This window comes from Idiotropiscis lumnitzeri, chromosome 9 (genome assembly GCF_059441095.1).
Source record: "Idiotropiscis lumnitzeri isolate Australia: NSW breed Sydney's pygmy pipehorse chromosome 9, RoL_Ilum_1.0, whole genome shotgun sequence".
Classification (NCBI taxonomy): domain Eukaryota; kingdom Metazoa; phylum Chordata; class Actinopteri; order Syngnathiformes; family Syngnathidae; genus Idiotropiscis; species Idiotropiscis lumnitzeri.
The window spans coordinates 5244254-5262138 of NC_142399.1; the positions used below are offsets into that span (position 1 = coordinate 5244254).

The 17885-nt window shown below is 39.7% G+C and overlaps 3 protein-coding genes across 4 annotated transcripts; 1 reads left to right on the forward strand and 2 right to left on the reverse strand.

The window, feature by feature from the left end:
* Nucleotides 1–4541: 4541 nt before the first annotated feature.
* On the reverse strand, nucleotides 4542–8343 carry rps24 (ribosomal protein S24). The gene is made up of 5 exons (XM_088305456.1): nucleotides 8248–8343; nucleotides 7618–7683; nucleotides 7317–7526; nucleotides 6298–6411; nucleotides 4542–4626 (listed from the first exon to the last, which is right to left on the reverse strand). The coding sequence occupies exons 1-5, from the start codon at nucleotides 8248–8250 to the stop codon at nucleotides 4624–4626; spliced, it is 396 nt and encodes a 131-aa protein (XP_088161582.1). The 5' UTR covers nucleotides 8251–8343; the 3' UTR covers nucleotides 4542–4623.
* Nucleotides 8344–9113: 770 nt separating this feature from the next.
* eif4ebp2 (eukaryotic translation initiation factor 4E binding protein 2) lies at nucleotides 9114–13464 on the reverse strand. 2 transcript variants are annotated; one of them, XR_015844993.1, is made up of 4 exons: nucleotides 13144–13464; nucleotides 11303–11482; nucleotides 10787–10871; nucleotides 9114–9417 (listed from the first exon to the last, which is right to left on the reverse strand). XR_015844993.1 is itself a non-coding variant. In XM_088303961.1 (3 exons), exons 1-3 carry the CDS (start codon nucleotides 13274–13276, stop codon nucleotides 10840–10842), a joined length of 345 nt encoding a protein of 114 aa, XP_088160087.1. In that variant the 5' UTR covers nucleotides 13277–13464; the 3' UTR covers nucleotides 9114–10839. The 2 variants fall into 2 exon arrangements, 1 of the variants encoding a protein (XP_088160087.1); XM_088303961.1 differs by having other exon boundaries at nucleotides 9114–10871.
* Nucleotides 13465–13851: 387 nt separating this feature from the next.
* Nucleotides 13852–17594, forward strand: ppa1b (inorganic pyrophosphatase 1b). Its single transcript, XM_088303958.1, has 11 exons — nucleotides 13852–14075; nucleotides 14627–14691; nucleotides 15634–15687; nucleotides 15980–16099; nucleotides 16165–16251; nucleotides 16332–16458; nucleotides 16540–16667; nucleotides 16809–16894; nucleotides 16973–17048; nucleotides 17123–17162; nucleotides 17244–17594. The coding sequence occupies exons 1-11, from the start codon at nucleotides 13910–13912 to the stop codon at nucleotides 17273–17275; spliced, it is 981 nt and encodes a 326-aa protein (XP_088160084.1). The 5' UTR covers nucleotides 13852–13909; the 3' UTR covers nucleotides 17276–17594.
* The last annotated feature ends 291 nt before the right edge of the window (nucleotides 17595–17885 follow it).

Genomic DNA, 17885 nt, shown 5'->3' on the forward strand with positions numbered 1-17885 from the left:
TTGTTTTCGGGCTAAAAATAAAAACAACTTCAAAAATGGCCAACTTAAGTCAATTGAACATCTTCGTTCATTAATAATAATTATAAATAAAAAATATTTGTTCGACTTTTCACAAACGGCCAAGTAGGTTCACGTATTCTATTTTAACCTAACAAAAGAAATCGTCATTTAACTATTTGTTTACTAGAGTTATCTTTGTCCGGTTTTACATTTGTTTGATGATCTTAAACATTCTACTGGGTAAACTACGAAATTTCAGAGTTTGAAGCGACTGCAAGGCTGTACATCGTTTAGTTTTTTCTTAAATATATTTACACGTTAAACATTTTATCCTTTTTACTTATTAAATGTTAATGTCAAATTATTACATTTTTGTATCTCTGACACTGTATATCAATTTAATACACAACCTAACTATGGCTTGGCGCACGCCATTCCATCATAGTGTCACTCACATCTGCTGCCCTTTTTCATTGCAGAATCACAGCCCCCCCCCAACCACTCCTCCTAAATGTTTCCCAACAAGCAAACACAAATACATTGCTGGGGAAAGCTGCATTTTTTGCATCGTCTTACAACAATGTCTGAGAGATGGAAAGGTAGCCTGCAAGCATCCATATCCATCAGGGCTGTGTGCGCTCCATAGAGTGCTAAAAACATCTAAAATCACATAAACAAAGGTTAAATGAAAAAAATAAAAGGGATAATTAGGATTCATGAAACACAGTTTTCCCTGTTTGAATCATTGGATGCTGAATATGGGCACCTAGCAACCAGCAGATGGGAATGAACGTCATGCAGGTTCTGCCAAAGCTGATGGGACACGACAGGACTGCAAAAGAATTAAAAAAGCAGTGATGATTCCCCCACTGAGGCCAACGGGGGAGAGAGACGGGCATCTCATTAAGATGCATAGGATCCTTAAGCTCCAGTTTGTTGTAAAAAAAAAAATAAAAAATGTTGGTGCACCATTTTTAAATCGAAGTAGAAATGCTCACTGAGTCTCTCACAAGACGTCGTGTGAATGAAGCCAGTTTTACATCTGACTTTTGTATTTTTCTTGAAAATTATGGCAAAATTCCATTTGAAAAAAAAAAAACATAAAAAAAAACAACAACTTAAAGGACATTAACATTCAGATGCACCACTGTAAAAACAAAAAAACAGTCACCCTTTATCTGGAGGCCTTATTTCAAATATATGTGCAAGGACGCACCGGCAAAAGCGTGAGTCATCGGTTGCCAGGTCACTTTTCCACAATAACACAACTCGTGGAGACGGACAGAAACAAGCCGTTATGAGTGCATTTGTTGTGAGGGAGTTAACGCTTGATCAGAGCAAAGAGCACTTTTCTTGTCAAAGCAGGAAGGAGCGTATTCAACACAGACCCTGAAGCAAGTCATGAAGCTTTATCAGGGCTTTCTTTATTGGAGGCTCACTTGGGACTCTCCTGATGCTGACACTGCAACTATAGTACGGTGTAAAATTGCCTGTAAACAAATGCAGCAAAGGCAGCATGCACAAAACTTCCTTTTCTCTGTCGCTTATATTATATTACATATTATGCAAAATTGACTTTTTAATTGCTTGTATACAAAGAGTTGGGTCCCTGGAGTGCAAGTCCAGCTGTCAAGTGTGAAATTAAACAAAAGCGTTTATCTGGCTATTTGTCAAAATGTGTTTGTGTTGGTTTTGTAATAATTTTCTACTTTATTTAAAAAAAGCAGACTGAGATGGTTTGGACATGTCCAGAGAAGAGATCGTGAGTATATTGTCAGAAGGATGCTGCGTTTCCAAATACGAGGCAAGAGGTCTAGAGGAAGACCAAAGACGAGGTTTATGGATGTAGTTAAAGAGGACATGAAAGTAGTTGGCGCGAACAGAGAATGCAGAGAACAGGGTGAGATGGAGGCAACCGATTAGCTTTGGCGACCCCTGAAAGGGAAAAGCGCAAAGATTATTGACTTCAGTAATTATGAACATTTAAAAAATTTATCTTTTTCAGACGATACAGATAAGTTGAAAAATCAGGTGATCAGCCCTGATTTCCAATCACATACTTAGATCGGGAGAACTCTACCTGTCTACATGTGTTGCTCCACAGTTTGTATTCAGATATCAAATGCTAATCATTAGTTTTCCATCTTTTTATTTTTTTTTATGTATTGTCTACTAGCTGCTGGTTGTGAAATTAGTTGAGTTCCCTGTATCTCAAATTTCTGCTCCCAAGTCAAAGCAAAAATAAAATGCCTGTTTACACTTAGTGCAACTAGTAAATCCACTATTGCTACAGCAGGTCGTCATGGTAACAAAAGCCGGACTCGCCACTGGCTCAGCAGTACATAAGGCTGGCTCACTTGCTTATTTAAGCAAGAGCATGGAAATTGGAAAGTGTACACTCCTAAAATTCTTGATCCTTGAGTTATGTAGAATAAAGCATGTCAAACATGTTACCAAGACGCTCTGCAAGTGTTCTAAATTATGGAGAGGAAAAAAAAAATATGTATAATAGGTCTGTAAAAGTGTATCACTCAACACTCCTAATCATGTTTATCCCTTTACACATAACGCATTACATCAGTCACCCACTCGCTCTTTTAATGAAATCACAGGAGAGCAGACTCATTCCACTCGCCCACCCCGACAAAGGAGGAAAGAGGAGATAAGAATGTTGTGAGTGAGAGACATGGTAAAGTGAAAAGAGACAAAGACAGCGAAAGGCAAGGGACTCCTGGGACGAAGTGCAAGGGCTGCGGCGAGAGGAGCTTAATTTCCCAGCACCATCTGTTAGCAGTGGCTGGCTTTTGAAAGCTCCACTTGTGTCAAACCTCCCACAAACGCACCCCAGTGGAGCCACACACACCCCCACTTCAGATGAGATGAATGAATCCACCTGCCTATTTTCTAGGTCATCGTGTATTCTGTTTAGGTTCAAATGGCAGGTAAATTGTGTTTTTTTTTTCATGCCTCTAATATATCCACTATTTTCTTCATAATCAATGGGGGCGAGTGTTGATAGTGTGGTGGCCGGTAAAATTATCGTCTCTGTTTAATTTAAGATTTCTAGCATCGATTGAAGACGAGCCCACAAGGAGTACCGGGTGGACAGAATATTTACACTGTACATACTCGGGGTCTCGTTTTCTACTGGGTGAAGATGGACACGTCTCCAAAGAAGTGCATTGCCTCATTTTCAAACACTTGCGCATACTTCACAAATGTATTTTAATGTTGATGATTGTTGTGCTACTTGTAGAGTCAAGTTTTTTGTTTTTTGGGGGGAGATAGACTGGCCAAAGTTATTCAACAAGAATGTTGTGTCCAAGTTGCCTATTTTTAAAGTAGCTTGAATTTTGTTTATAAATGTTAAACCTGGTTGTTTAGTGCACTATTTTTAATACAAATATTGAACCAAAAAAGGAAACCATTTTTACCTGGTGTTGCGTTCCGGGCTGAGTTAATTGTCAACAGCAGGTGTGCCATTCCAGCCAGTCACACAAACTCGTCGTGTAGTCATCTGGTGGCTTTTTTACTGGCTGTTGCTTGATGACGTCGCTACTGTGCGACACACATTAAGAGGACTACAACTCCTAGACGACTGTTTGACCTATTCTTCCTGCTAACAGCCGTGGAGTGATATCGAAATAAAAACATTTGAAAACCACCCCAAAAAGGCTTGTGTAATAAATTAAGACGAAAACGGAGTATATATTCGCTACAATAATAGTTTTCGTTATTTCTATAAACGTAAAATGTAGTTTCCTTTGTTTTAAAAGCATTTTCGTTTTTGTTTTATCTGTTAGCATTTTTTTTTTTCAAATTAAGCTACAATACCAAGATTTCTTTGTAGCATGCTCCACAACGGCTTTGACAAGAGCCCCAGAATAAGATATCATAAAGCAGTGGGTGGGCAGCAGCGCGGACCCACGGGAGAGAGCCATTCCCTGGCATTTTCATGGCTTAATTTTAACATCCTCTAGGGGTGCATTTCTATGCTAATTTGCTAAGAAGGTCACGGTGCAGCGGCGGCAGTCTTCTCTGTTGCAAATGGTGTTTAGAAATGAGGAAAGGTAAAGTGTGCGCATAAAAAGGTTGAGCCTGGTGGTGTATTTATGCAAAGCATTCATAAGGGATTTTGACTGCATGGATCCGTGATGAGGATTGTAGTATACTTGTGCATGGTCAAGGGAGTCACCGTGTGGTCACTTGAGGTATTGCAGATACTAGTGTAGCCAGGCGAGTTTGAACGTGTCGGAAAGTGCCTCAGTCTAATTCGATCAGTTGTTACGTCCCGTGTACAGCAAATATTCGGATGAGGAACACTTCCTGGGTATAAATAAAAAAATAACTGAGTGTGCCTTTTTAAACATTCTGTACAAACTACTTCATTATATGCTGTTCACAACCTTGAACGCTCATGATGTCAGTACAATCGTAAACAGGACCCCCCCCACCACCCCGAAATACCGTTGCTACATGACAGAATGGGCAACTTTTAGGTTCAGTCACTCGGGCAGTTTACAAGAATCCACTCCATGGGAAACTGTCTTTTCTCCAAACTTTTATTTGAGAACAATATACAGGAACATCTTGAGCACGAGGACCATCCCTGGCTGCCGGAGCTCACTGGGAAAAGAGAAGGGAGAGAGAGGAGGGAAAAAAAAAAAAAAAGATTACTTCACATTCAAAATGAATATCATTTATTTCGGTTTTGTATGTAAGTTGAATTCCAAACTTATTCTAACGCAGTATACTTAAAAATAAAAACATTGTTACGCCTGTAACAAGTGTTTCATTGTGGTAAGAAAAATATTCAAAATGCTCCACTCTCAAAAACTAAAAACGCTTGCGCCCCACGTCGTTAACTAGGACTCTAAAGCACAGTGGGCGAGTGTCTATTCACATGTGAGCTTATAGTGAGTACGCTCCAATAGATCAACAATAAAGGTCTGAGGTAGAGGAAGAACCTTCTACAAGGGATTTGAAACACCAGTGAGGGAAACACCAAGTGGGTAAATCTACTGGGGCAAGTGGGCGTGGCATGCGTGGCACAAGTTCAATGTAGGACTTTTGGATGTGCAACCTTCTGGCACCCCATGCTCACACTTTATACCTGTACACTGACACCTCATCTCTGCCCGAGTATTCCACGGGAGGCAAAGTCGGGAACAAAAGATGGAACAGAATCATGTTAAGACATTGAAAGTCGAGTCAGAACGTGTTTGTTGACTTTAAAGTTTAGCTCCTGGTGTTGACAAACCACGAGAGTTGAATCTGTAAGAGATGCAACTACGATTAAATTAAAGAGATTGCGCCACAGCTAAATTTGCAAGATGAATTTTCACACAAACCAGTTTGATACATGTCTTAGTCACACTTTAAATCATTAGACTTGAAAAATGCAGCCCAATTTACTGCCATGGACGGGAATAGAAATCAAAAAGTACCTTCCTTTTCCCTGAGCTGGCAGAGGAGTTAACTTGACTTTTTTCTAAGCTGGTAGTTGAACCTGAGCTACGTTGACAAACGAGTTTCAAAAATATGTTCGACCATTTTATCCGCATGCAAATTTGAACCCCTTTTACTGCCTTTGTTTGCCTTTTACCCTGCATCGCCGTTACAAATAAACGGCACAGACAGAATTGGGAGTCAATGTCCTGTTTAAGGAAATGTTCTGCCTGATAATTATTTTACAGATCACAGCCGACACTGGCCGTGTTGTCAAATGAAAGCGCAATATCCTGCCTTGTTGGGTTCTGTGCAAAAGGCGCATGCATCAAGCTTAGCTTGCAGGAGCACGGGAGAAGAAACTGGTGGTTTAGCTCAAATTGATTTTAGCGAGTAGAGCGAGAACAGTGTTGATTCTAATTTGTTTAATTCATAATCCTTGGCGAGGATTTTTATATTTACGTATACGCATTTGTGTCCAACCAAACGTATCATATGCATTTGCAGTTGCTTTTTGAGTATTATGGTGAGTAAAATAGTTTGTGGTGTTATGTTTCGAGTATGGCAAATGACAAAAAAAATAATACAGCAGATGCGGACATGTTTTAGTTGGATGGGTGAAGGGGAGGTTAGCTATTATGCAAAACTCGAGGATAAAGGGCACACACTAGTTAGCCTGGCTCTAGAACATTTATTTACCTTCTACGGTTTCCGAAGAACATTTGACAAGATTGGAGAAATGACAAGATGAAGTTAACAGAAGAAGCAACGGCTACGTGCAATTCATTCACCTTTGCAGCATCTGAACTCAACTTTCCAGAATCATCAGTACTGCCAACACGGACGTACCTTTTTGCTCGCAGCGCCCACGCTGGATTTCTTGGTGCCTCGTACTTTTTTCATCCTGTTCTTTCTTTCCTTGCGTTGCTTCCTGGAAGTCTTCTTTTTCTCATAGAGACCGTGCTGAGGAACAGACATTTGAAAATCATTCACATGGAAGCAAAACCTACTGAGGGATAGTCAATGGCTTTTTCGGGACGTCATCACAAAATGAACAAAACGGACAGCGTAAACGCGTGATGCTCACCAAAAAACAGGAAATGGAACATTTGGTTTTTACACCATTTTTCATGAGCTGAACTCAAAGATTTTAAAATTTTATATTCCCCAAAGGACAACCTCTTCCAAATATTTTTCACAAATCCGTCTAAATCTGTTAATGAGGAGGTCTCCTTTTCTGAGACAATCCATCCATCTCACAGGTGTGTCAGAATGAGATGCTGACGGGAGAGCGTGATGATTGCACAGGTGTGCCTTAGGATGCTCACAAAAGGCCACTTTAAAAATCAAGTGTTCGACTCCCCGAAAACAGTCAAACGGAACATTTTAGAGTGGGCTTCTATTACGTGTACGCTAAGGCACACCTGCCCAATAAATGTGCTGCACAGCACATCAAATGGTGAACATTAATAATTTGTTCAGTTAGGGATGCACATCAGTGTAAAAAATACACTTGTCACATGGCGCAGAAAAGCACAACACAAGGTGAGAGTAGCCAAAACCTTACTGTTCAGACATCTTTAAAGGGAGCTGATTTAAATTTTGGAAGGTTAAAAAAAACTGCCGTTTTCTCTGGATGGGGACAATTTAAGCCCAAGCATTTACTATGAGAAAACGGTTTTAAAATTTTGGATTTGCCACTGTATAAGAAAGCCCTACATCTACAACTTATCCTAAATATGGCCATGAGTGTGCTGCATCCAACATCAAGAATATAGGGTCTTATTATAGCACCAACAACCTTGTGTCCAAACAAGCTAGAAATGTGTGAAATTACTAACAAATTCAGACAAGATTTTCACACTCACCCTGGCCAGTCTGTGTTTGGGCTCATTTTTCTTGGCGTAATCTAGGGAGTCGTAAACCATGGCAAAGCCCGTTGTCTTGCCACCGCCAAACTGTGTCTGGAAGCCAAAGACGAACACGACGTCGGGGGTCGTCTTGTACATTTTGGCGAGCTTCTCCCGGATTTCAGTCTTTGGGACTGTGGCCTTGCCGGGGTGCAGAACATCAACGACCTGGAAAGACAGAGATTGGCAATTGGCAACACGTGACATCGTTTTGACAGATTTGAGTGATTCAGTCAGTTTGCATGTTATCCAAACTTACCATTTGCTTCCTCTGAAGCAGCCGGTTCGTCATGAACTTGCGGGTCCTTACTGTAACTGTGTCGTTCTGAACAGAGGAAGACAACACTGAGCACTGCTACATTCAAGCACGTATAGGAAGTCTCATGGCGTCTTTGTATATCAATTTGGAAATCTTAATTTTATTGGACATTGTCGGTCACATGCACCAAATACTATAACGATCCAGCTATACGCCTTAAATGAAGCTAGGGGCCTCATTACAAAGTTGATCGAGAGTATGCTAACGTTAGCCTTCGAGTCGAGCCTTGAAATGTACGTTTGTCTATAAATGTGGAAACGATGGTCGCCTGATAACTATATTAACACAAGTGGTCAAGACAATTGCAATTAGGGCAAATAAAACAAAATGAAAATGCATTTTCTAAGCCCCCGTAAATAACACGGTGTCCCTTATTGGGTGATGACAAGAAACTTAGCGTTTGAAAAGTGCCGTTTAATGTCCACTCGAACGAACACTAAACGTCGATATCGGTGAATTTTGACAGACAGGGACATAAACTATTACTCAAACGTGACCAATCAAGTCACAATCGGATGATCGCCTTGATGATGAGTGGATTTTTCTTCGACTTTATCGCTCAACACTCACCATCTTGGCGGCGGCCTGGCTCGGGGACGTAGAAAAGGAGGAAGGACCAGCAGGCGACCGGATTAATGCCTGCCCGTAAATGGGTGAGTATCTACTGTATTTGCCTGATAGAAAATAAACTTAACGATACAGGAAATAGCCATGAGTCTCGATTTGATATTAAAATATGGAGGATGAAAATTCTAGAATTCAAATTCTGATGATGGAATCACATTAAATACATTAATTCTGACAAGGATTCATTTGCTTGAAATTGAGCTAAACAATAATCTCTTGGTCAGAATATGGCTCTTAAAACGAAACACAAGTATTTTAATTAGATCATATGTGGCCTCCACTGAGCTCAATATGCACTAGCTATGTGAAAATGTGTTCACCTAACCACTTTTGGACAACTTTGTGATTTGACGCTGTCGGAAAATTTAAATGAAAAAAAAAACAAGTACAAAGTACTAACTTATAAAGTATGGTGATGTATAATATAGTATGTTATAGTATAGTATAAGTAATGTATGTATAGTATGGTCAGTACAGAACTATTTTATGAAATATCAAACTTGGTGGAATGTGACTGTGCAGGCTTAAAGCAAACTTGAGTGTTTCTGCTGGGTACTCTGGCTTCCTTCCAAATTCCAAACGTGTACATACTGTATTACATTAATGGAAGTTGCATTGAAAAGAGGAATTATGTTTCAATTAAAAAGTATGGCACTGTTGCACACAATTAAAATATAGGTTTAAAAATGATAAATGTGATTCTTTCATTTAGTGCCACACTCCAGACAACCACTGGTTTATTGTGTTTATTATTCCTTACTAAGCAATAACACCAAAAAAAATGGAAGTAAAATAAGAGCACAATCACATTGTCTTTGTTATGGAACTTTTATTGATCTTACAGCAACAGCGTTTACTGGCAATTTTTATTTTCATGAAAATTAAAGATATCGCAAATCAAAGCTTGTTCCAAATCCTTTGTCGTCGTTTAAAATCACACAATTTTTAGCCCTCATTGTGCAACCAAACTGATTTGAACGCAAGAATTTTTGTTACAGAAAATGAAATATCGATTTGGGATGGAAAACTGGTATTTGAGGTGTTTTTCGTAAATGGATCTTGAAACAAATGACATTGGTGCGATGTTTGCCGTCACTCTTTGCATCTCCACATCTACAAACGAAAGCGAAAATAATTTGTTTTCAGTTTCTGAGTACAACGTCCAATGTTTACAGTGAAAAAATAAACATCTCTTTCGCAGTAGTACAAAGTGATGACTCGAACTTCATGTAGACTGATGTACTGCATTGCATTTAAGTAAGGCGCGGGAACGCTTACATGACAAAAAAAAAAAAAAAACCCTAAGAGGTCATTACAGTAGAATGGATTAAGGACACAGTTTTGCAAATTATGGAATGGCACCATCAAGCTCAGAGACACTTTTGACAAATCTAAAGGTTGGCTCCACATCCAAACAAGACCCCTTAATACAGAAAACTGTATTTAATACAAATTAAAATAATATTCAGACATCATTTCTTGATTATATCAAGTCTTGGAAAAGGATCTTCACCCAAAATAGAACGTTGGTGTGAAACAAATTCAACGTTAAGTCAGAATATTCAAGTCAAGTATCTTCTCCCTTCTTGCATCATCTTTGTCAAATAAGGGGGATTTTCAAATGAGGACACTTTCCATGTGATGTCATGGCCACATATGGGAAGTTATTCATTCAGTTTCAATAACATTCAGATTTTTTGTTGTTGCATGACAGAACTAGATTGAAAATATATATATTAAAATTGAATTTTCATGCCCGTCTGCTTTCAATAAAACTAAATATTCGTTGCACAATTTCCACAAACAACTTCCTGTTAATTCCCATTATTTGTCTTTAAAATCTCTTAAAAAGTGTCCCATTTCGAATATTTCCCAGATTTTGCAGATAAACTTGCGATCTCAGAATCTCCAACCACTTTTTTTTTTTTTTAAAACGTATTCTTCAATATATACCTCCTCTCATCCAAAATGACCTGTCCTGTACTATTTAACCCAGAACTGATGACAGTTTCCAAAATGTCCGAAAAGGGTGATCATCCACACAGGTAAGATTGAGATAAGTCAGAATATTGGTCAGAATTTATGTGTTCTGTTAATAAGATCACTGTCATGTGTGTGTGTAGGGGTGTGTGGGTGTGTGTGTGTGTGTGTGTGTGTGTGTGTGCGTGTGGATGCATAATCATCACGCCTGCTCCCTTTGTTGTGTAGCTGAATTATATATTGGCTATGGAAATCTATTCAAATAAACCCAGTTTATCGACCCCCGTACCAGACATGCGCTGTATCCCCATGATTTTCACGTATACACAGACAGACGCACACACACACACACCCCCACGCACGCACACACACACACCCGACATCCAGCAGCAGCAGCAGCAAAGTGGAGAGCGAAAGAAGATGGATGCCATGAGGGCTTAACAACACGTTTTGTTTCTATAAGCCAAGCCACTGGCATGACAGGGCATGCCAGGTCAATTACTTTGTTTATTTTCTTCTCTTTTTTTTTTTGGCGTGTGAGCTGGCGCCAGTCAGTCAGATGTCCATTTCAAACTGAGCGTCGTCACCTTGAACACAAACAAAAGCAAAGTATTAGGGCACGTAATTGGAGAATTCATTTAAAAACACACACACAGGTTGCCTTTGACGAATAGTGGGTGTTAAAGTAGCAGTTTTAAGGTTTATTTCTACCGTAACATCTGTGCTAATTTCCGTCTGTGGCGTTTCACATTATATTCAAGCATTAAGCTAGCATACCTTCGATAGACTAAATTATCTGGTTTGGCTGACCATTTTATTGTACTTTGATTTATGAGTAAACTTCAAAGTGTATTAGGATGTCAAGTGAAACTGGACTTTAAAATAAAATAAAAAGGACTTCTGGTGAAATAAGTTAAAATGACAAGAACTGACATATTGGGCAGAACATGAGGACAAGTTCAGTATGTGCTGATGTTTTGGTTAGCAACTGTGCTATCTTAAAATCTTTTTCCCCTACCGTTCGTAGGCTTTCCGTCATGGTTGTTGACGTGGTTGTTGGCTTCATTCTTCCGGTTCTCATGGAGTGTGTTTTGGCTGGTCACGCCAGGGATGACTGGCAGGTGAACGGGCGGGGTCTGGGCGATGGGCGAATTACGCATGTCCAGCAAGAACTTGCGGTCGTAGATGATTCGCGTTCCTGCAACGGGATACACAAGATGGATTTTACATTTACTCTAAATTTCAGGGTTCAAATTTCATTTCCGACCTTCTTGTACAGACTGCTTCTGTTTTTTGCTCAAGCTTCCTCCAACATTTCAAAAACATGCAAGTTAGATTAATGAAAGACATCAATTGGAATTAGGTTTAAAGGTGAGAATTGATTTTTTTAAGCAGTTTTACATTTTGCATTCTTTAATTAATGCGATACGAACCGTGACCTTAAAACCAGGTTACACATGATTATGTTGCTTTGGAAGCCACTCAAACTCACTATTGTTAGTTGACAGTGTTAAAAGAGCAGGCGTGTTTTTAAACACATTCCTAATCCTCCTGTTATGAAAATTTTGTATTTAGGTCAATGAGACTATTTTAAGTTAGCGTCCAAACAAAGAAGCCCTTCTAATGTACTGTCAGCAAAAGCATTTATTTTTACTCATACAGTTTCTATTTAAACAAATTAAAATTTCATGACCCGGAACTATGACTATGTGTTTATCACTTTCAATTCAAGTTTCAAAGACGACCTTGAACAGCAGGAACCTGACGTACTTTTATCAGGATTCTGTTCCAGTAAATACTTCAATGTTGTGCAGCAAGGACTAACAAAGTGTTCTGCAAAATTATTTTTATTGCAGCTATGATACTGATTTAAAGAATTATGACTCACTGTACTTTTGCGCTCAACAATCCTAGCACTGCAGTTCTTACTTTATTGACCACAGTGGGCAACCACTTTTTGTAAACAAAGGACTTGGATTTTGGGATTCCGTGGCTGGTGTGGTGCTTTTGAGTTAATTTGTTTGTGCTCTTTGTCAAGATGGAGCAGAATTTAGCTGTACAGACGGACGAAGACTGTTATATTTAGGAATGGGCCGATCCGAACCATTAGTTCGGTATAAAGTCAGATCAAGGCCAAAATGACTGGATGGGTATTTTATTGTTTTTTTTTTTGTTTGTTTTGTGTTAATTAAAACCAGTCGGATCCAATCCATATCATCAAATGATATCATGTATCCTCAACTTTGCACAACATGCTAGGAGAACCGGCGTCTAAGTTTTTGTCATATCGAAACTACAACTACTACTGCAGTACTACTATCAGATAGGAAAATGTGGTAGTGAAAATCAAGCCATCCTTAAGTAGTCATCATGTTGGTGACACCTTCCGTAAAGTGTGCTTGTCTTATTTAGTGCATGTGCATATCAGAACAACACAGCACAGTGGAAAAAAAAATAATTAATATTAAAATGGACATGTATATAGTACACAGTACTGTTGCGGTTGTAGTAGTGTATGCTCATTGCACAGTTGGATTGTGCTAGTGTGTAACTAATTTACAGTTTGTGATCACAATCCAACAAAGGGATTATCTGAAAAATCCCGTTGTTGGGTTTGATAGATGAAAACTGTTCTAGGGGATTTGATAACGTCAAATGTTGAACGTATCAGACCCCTGCGCTGCAGAGTAGCCAATCAGAGAGCAGCAACGATGGAGGAGGCGGGACTAACGTTGTTTTTGTTTTGGCGAGTATGACAAGGCAGCAATAGGCCACAATGACAGAAGAAGCGGGGGTGTGAGGATCAGAATTACTTTCTATTTTCTTGCTTATAAAATAATAATAGGCGATCCTTCTTACCTCCGGGAGTGGTAGAGAATAAAGTGCCTCCAGGGGTGGTACAATAGTCATGAGGTAGCTGCGTTGTGTCGTTGATCAACACCGTCCTGGTCGGGATGGCCCTGCTCTCGCTAAGCTGACGACTGTTCGACATTTTTCGGCGCCGCTTCGGTGACAAATTCGGCCGCTACGGAAACTCGAGGTGCTTATCTCCCGACGGACGGTGCAAACCAGGGCCGTTCCCCGCTCTCTTGTATCTTTCCAAGGGCTTTCTGGTCTCTCCTCGCGTCCTCCCAGCCGTCAGCGCCGTCCCCTCCCTCAGCAAGGCAGGAAGCAGGACGAGCAGCGGGCGGAAGTGACGTCAAGAGGTTTTTTTTAAATTAAAAAAACAAGATATTTTATTTGTAATTATTCCCATTTAGTGATAGTACTATACAAACGCATAATAACAAGAACAATAATAAAAATAACTTGCGTGGATACAAACGATTTAACGTTAAAGATCCACATTGGAGGATTTACTGTCTCCTAAAACACAAGAGACAAAAAAACTTATTAATAGAAGAATAGAAGACCTGACCTTTTAACACAGAAGAAGCAACGCTGACATTTAATAAACACGATACTAAAACGTATAAATGTACAGTGACCTATCAGGCATCACCAACGATGATGCAACAGATGCAGAGAACAAGGATATCCCTCTTACGTGATTGACTCTGCCTATTCGTTTCGACTAACACGGTATGCTCCGACACTCCCTGAATGTGTCATCCATGTTGTACGCATGCGCAGTGCTCTTCCGCCTGCCCTCGCTTCCAGTCTACCGCCCCGACTGACTCCTCTTTCCGCCGCCATCCCTCATCCGAGTGAGACTAACCTGCACTTAATCATGAGCTTCACTGTGGAAGAGAGGGGCATCCCCAACTCACTGAGCTACCGCTTGTTCTTCAGTGAGTACAGCGTACATTGATTTCTTAAAAAAAAAGTGTGGGGAGATATAAATGTTGGTCGTTCTCTTTAAGAGCTCGCGGTAACCTCCCACGTGTCACTTATTCATCGAATGTCGCCATAAAATCTCATCTGGGATAAAGTTTCCCTTGTGTTTTTCGTAATATTCTCATTGTGTTTGGACTATATAGAATTTTAACACTGCGTTGCGTTAAACCGGTTTCCCAGGTTAGCGACAACAGTCAACTTGGAAGGCTTCAAATTTGGCTGGTGTAAATTGTTACTTCTTGTGCAGCAATCGCACGGGGAGAAAATATTCCAGGGTGGTTCCACGTCATCAAGTTGGGAAGTATAACAATTTATTGGTGGGACAACACCCTCAGATTACAGGACGCTTGCAGAATGCATTGGATAGTCAAATTTAACACCAGGGCATGTTGTTCATTTTGGGGTGTTGGTCTCAACGACGCAATGCTGTAATTGAATAAACTATTATTAAACACAGTTTCCCGTCCTAAATGCAACATGTTTTCTTGCTCCCATTGTTTTGCAGAGAATTCCGAGGGGAAGTACATCTCACCATTCCATGACATACCAATCTATGCCAATGAGGGACAGGTACAGTAACACAGTCTTGTGAAGTCACATTTTATAGGAGACAAGCATTTATGACATGTGAAGAAGACATTCAAGTGTCTTAATAACTTGACTGGAATGTGCTTTTGTCAAACTACCCGATGGATCAAGAATGTCCAGACACTTTCAACACACTATTTCATGTCTTGCTAAAATGAGGCATTTTCTTTTCTGGACTGACACCCCTCCCCGAACATTTCTGGGTCACTGTTGAGTACGGCTTTTGTTACCATGACAACTCCTGAAAAAAGAGGATGGCGTGTAGTTTGCTCATGGAGGAATTACTTAACCTCCAAGCTGCGTCTATTCAGTTTTGTCAACACCCAATTACGACTCACCCCATTGTGTTGTCCACTTTACCAAACAATCAAGTACGTGCTGCTTATCAGAAGCTAATCGGTGTATCCCGTGGAAAAAAAATCAGTGCATTTCTTCCTACCAGTTGTAATTAAAATGATCGTGTTTCAGATAGTGTAGGGGAGCCATGACTTGAAAATGGCGGATTTTCACGATCATTTGTGGAGAAACTTGCTGTGTTGGTGATTAGTATGCAAATAGTGTCATCATATTTTCCAAAATGGAGATGGGCTCTTTTTCAGAAATAGGCAAATATTGAAATATTTACTTGGTTGTTAAATTTCAAACTTCATATTTGTATACAAGCAATCATAGAGTAATTTTTCCATCTTATGTCACTTTAACGTCACATTTTATTGTTAAAACGCTCTCAATGCAAAGTTGGCAACGCTGTGCATTAGGTAATGTGTTCCCGAACAAGTGAGGTCATAGTCGAGCGAGTCTTGATATCATCTTTTGTGGCTGTTGGAGTCTGTATAAATGTCATTACACTAGTAAAATTGTGTATAAAAGAAAAAGTAACTAGGGAGGAAAATAACGCCACACTTTGTATTTCTATTTCTTCAGAACATCTTTCACATGGTGGTGGAAGTACCAAGATGGACAAATGCAAAGATGGAGGTAAGAAATGTCACCATTCTGGTTACGTGTTGTAATTTGTTAAGGTTGTAAAATAGTTCATTAGATCAATTTTACAATTAAAGTGTCAGAGCAGCATCATTTACACTTCATATATAAATTAGAGCGGGTTACATTTATTGCAGAACAACCACTCGCACTCACATTCCCACCTAAGGACAATTTAGAGTTTTCAATGAGCACTGTGCCAGTCGCTCTTTGTTTGTTGTAAGGTATCATTGCAGCTCGTATAGTTTAATAGTGAACAAAAAGCACTTGGCTATTCTCGTCACAGATCGCCACAAAGGACCTCTTGAACCCAATAAAACAGGACGTGAAAAAGGGCAAGCTGCGCTTCGTCGCTAATGTTTTCCCACATAAAGGCTACATATGGAACTATGGAGCCATTCCGCAGGTCAGTATGTTTTCTCCGTCCACAGTCTTTTTCAAAACGTTGCTGATTTTCACCTGTGGTTTTAGACGTGGGAAGATCCAAAGCACAAAGACAAAGACACTGGCTGCCACGGGGACAACGACCCCATTGACGTCTGTGAAATCGGCTCCAAGGTATGTACAGTTCAAGGTCTATTTCTAGCTACTGTCGGACGGGTTGGTCACTTTGACAAGTGTGCACATGTGCTGGTCAGGTGTGCTCCCGTGGCGAGGTGATCAAAGTGAAGGTGCTCGGGGTTCTGGCTATGATTGACGAGGGCGAGACTGACTGGAAAGTGATCGCAATCAACGTTGAGGACCCTGAAGCCAATGAGCTCAACAGTAAGCATGACTCTTTATTGACTGCTCTTTTTTTGTTTGTTTTTTTTCTTTCATTTTGACCTAGTTTGTCCCCAACTTCAGACATCAGTGATGTTGAGCGGTTGAAGCCCGGCTACCTGCAGTCCACGGTGGACTGGTTCAAGAGGTACAAAGTGCCCGACGGGAAGCCAGAGAATAAATTCGCTTTCAATGAAGAGTTCAAGGACAAGGTCTCATTTTGTTTTTTAAACGCTGAATCATTTAGTCGTGCAGCTTAAGCAGGCTTCTGCTTTCTAGAAAAGATGGGTAAAAAGTTATAAATGACACCTTAAAACAAATCTTATCAACGATGTACGGTGTTGTGTTTTCAGGACTTTGCCATTGAAGTCATCAAGAGCACTCACAATTTCTGGAAAGCTCTTATTTGCCAACAGACTGATGGTGGCGAACTGAACTGGTAGATAAATTGTTGTATATTTAGAAATATAACGCCTGCTCATGTTGTTTTATATTTTTTTTTTCTTACAAACTACAGCAAAAACACATGCATCTCATCCAGTGACAGCCCTTTGTGCTGCTCGGCCAACGAGGCTAAAGCTGCTATCGGTGACGTAAGTAAAACATACATGAAAAAAAAAAAATTGTATTTATACCATCAAGAGGTTATTTTATTCTGTTTTTTCAGGCCTGCCCTTGTGAAAAAGAGGAGCCAGTCCCTTCATCAGGTAGGATATTGATAATGTCTGGGTAGAGTTCATTGATTTTGACCGACTGTGGTTTTAATCCTCTGTTTCTTCTCTTGACAGTCGATAAATGGTTTTACTACGACAGGAAGTAATCTTCAGACTGATTGCGTGGGAGAACAAAGTGGACGTTTCATCTGTCATAGGCTTATTTGAAGATGATGTGAACTATTGTAACGGTGGAATGAGACATTGCAGGTTTTGTAAGGTATCTCTTCCTTCTAGACATGTGAGATAGTGTCTACAGATTATAGTGATAGGAATAAAAATAGCATTTAATTCTTCCCTTATTTATCAAACGCTTTCTCTACACGAGGTGTAGGTTGACAACTGACACAGGTACGACATCTATTAATGTGTGCCATGTAGGATACACTGAACTGCTTCAATAAAGATACCCCTATGTAAATGTTTTATGATGTTTTGTTTTTTTTAACATGCAAGCTAATACGCGAAAATGTGGCAGCATACTGGTGCCACCCAGTGTTCTTTATTAAAAAAACATTCACTTGAGTGTGACTGCATATGTGAGCATTTTGTTTTATTTCGTTTAATGGACTTTTGTAATTTTCTGCCATTCTTGTGAGGTTGAATAAGGTAAGAGAAATTCATGAACTACACCTAGTGTGAAGCTGAAGACTGAAAATTACAAGAAATAGTAACACATTTCAAATATACACTATATTCCTGGCAATATATTTGTAC

What these genes read in the sequence shown, in the direction of transcription:
- ppa1b (XM_088303958.1), top strand. Translation starts at nt 13,910, where the DNA reads ATGCGCAGTGCTCTTCCGCCTGCCCTCGCTTCCAGTCTACCGCCCCGA. An exon ending in GGACAAATGCAAAGATGGAG is followed by an intron (nt 15,688 to 15,979) that starts GTAAGAAATGTC and finishes TTCTCGTCACAG; the next exon opens with ATCGCCACAAAGGACCTCTT. An exon ending in TGAAGCCAATGAGCTCAACA is followed by an intron (nt 16,459 to 16,539) that starts GTAAGCATGACT and finishes CCCCAACTTCAG; the next exon opens with ACATCAGTGATGTTGAGCGG.
- eif4ebp2 (XM_088303961.1), bottom strand. Translation starts at nt 13,276, where the DNA reads ATGTCGAACAGTCGTCAGCTTAGCGAGAGCAGGGCCATCCCGACCAGG. An exon ending in ATTCTCTACCACTCCCGGAG is followed by an intron (nt 11,483 to 13,143) that starts GTAAGAAGGATC and finishes ATCCCGTTGCAG; the next exon opens with GAACGCGAATCATCTACGAC. An exon ending in TGACGGAAAGCCTACGAACG is followed by an intron (nt 10,872 to 11,302) that starts GTAGGGGAAAAA and finishes TTTGTGTTCAAG; the next exon opens with GTGACGACGCTCAGTTTGAA.
- rps24 (XM_088305456.1), bottom strand. An exon ending in TGCTTCAGAGGAAGCAAATG is followed by an intron (nt 7,527 to 7,617) that starts GTAAGTTTGGAT and finishes CTGTCTTTCCAG; the next exon opens with GTCGTTGATGTTCTGCACCC. An exon ending in CCAAACACAGACTGGCCAGG is followed by an intron (nt 6,412 to 7,316) that starts GTGAGTGTGAAA and finishes TCTGTTCCTCAG; the next exon opens with CACGGTCTCTATGAGAAAAA.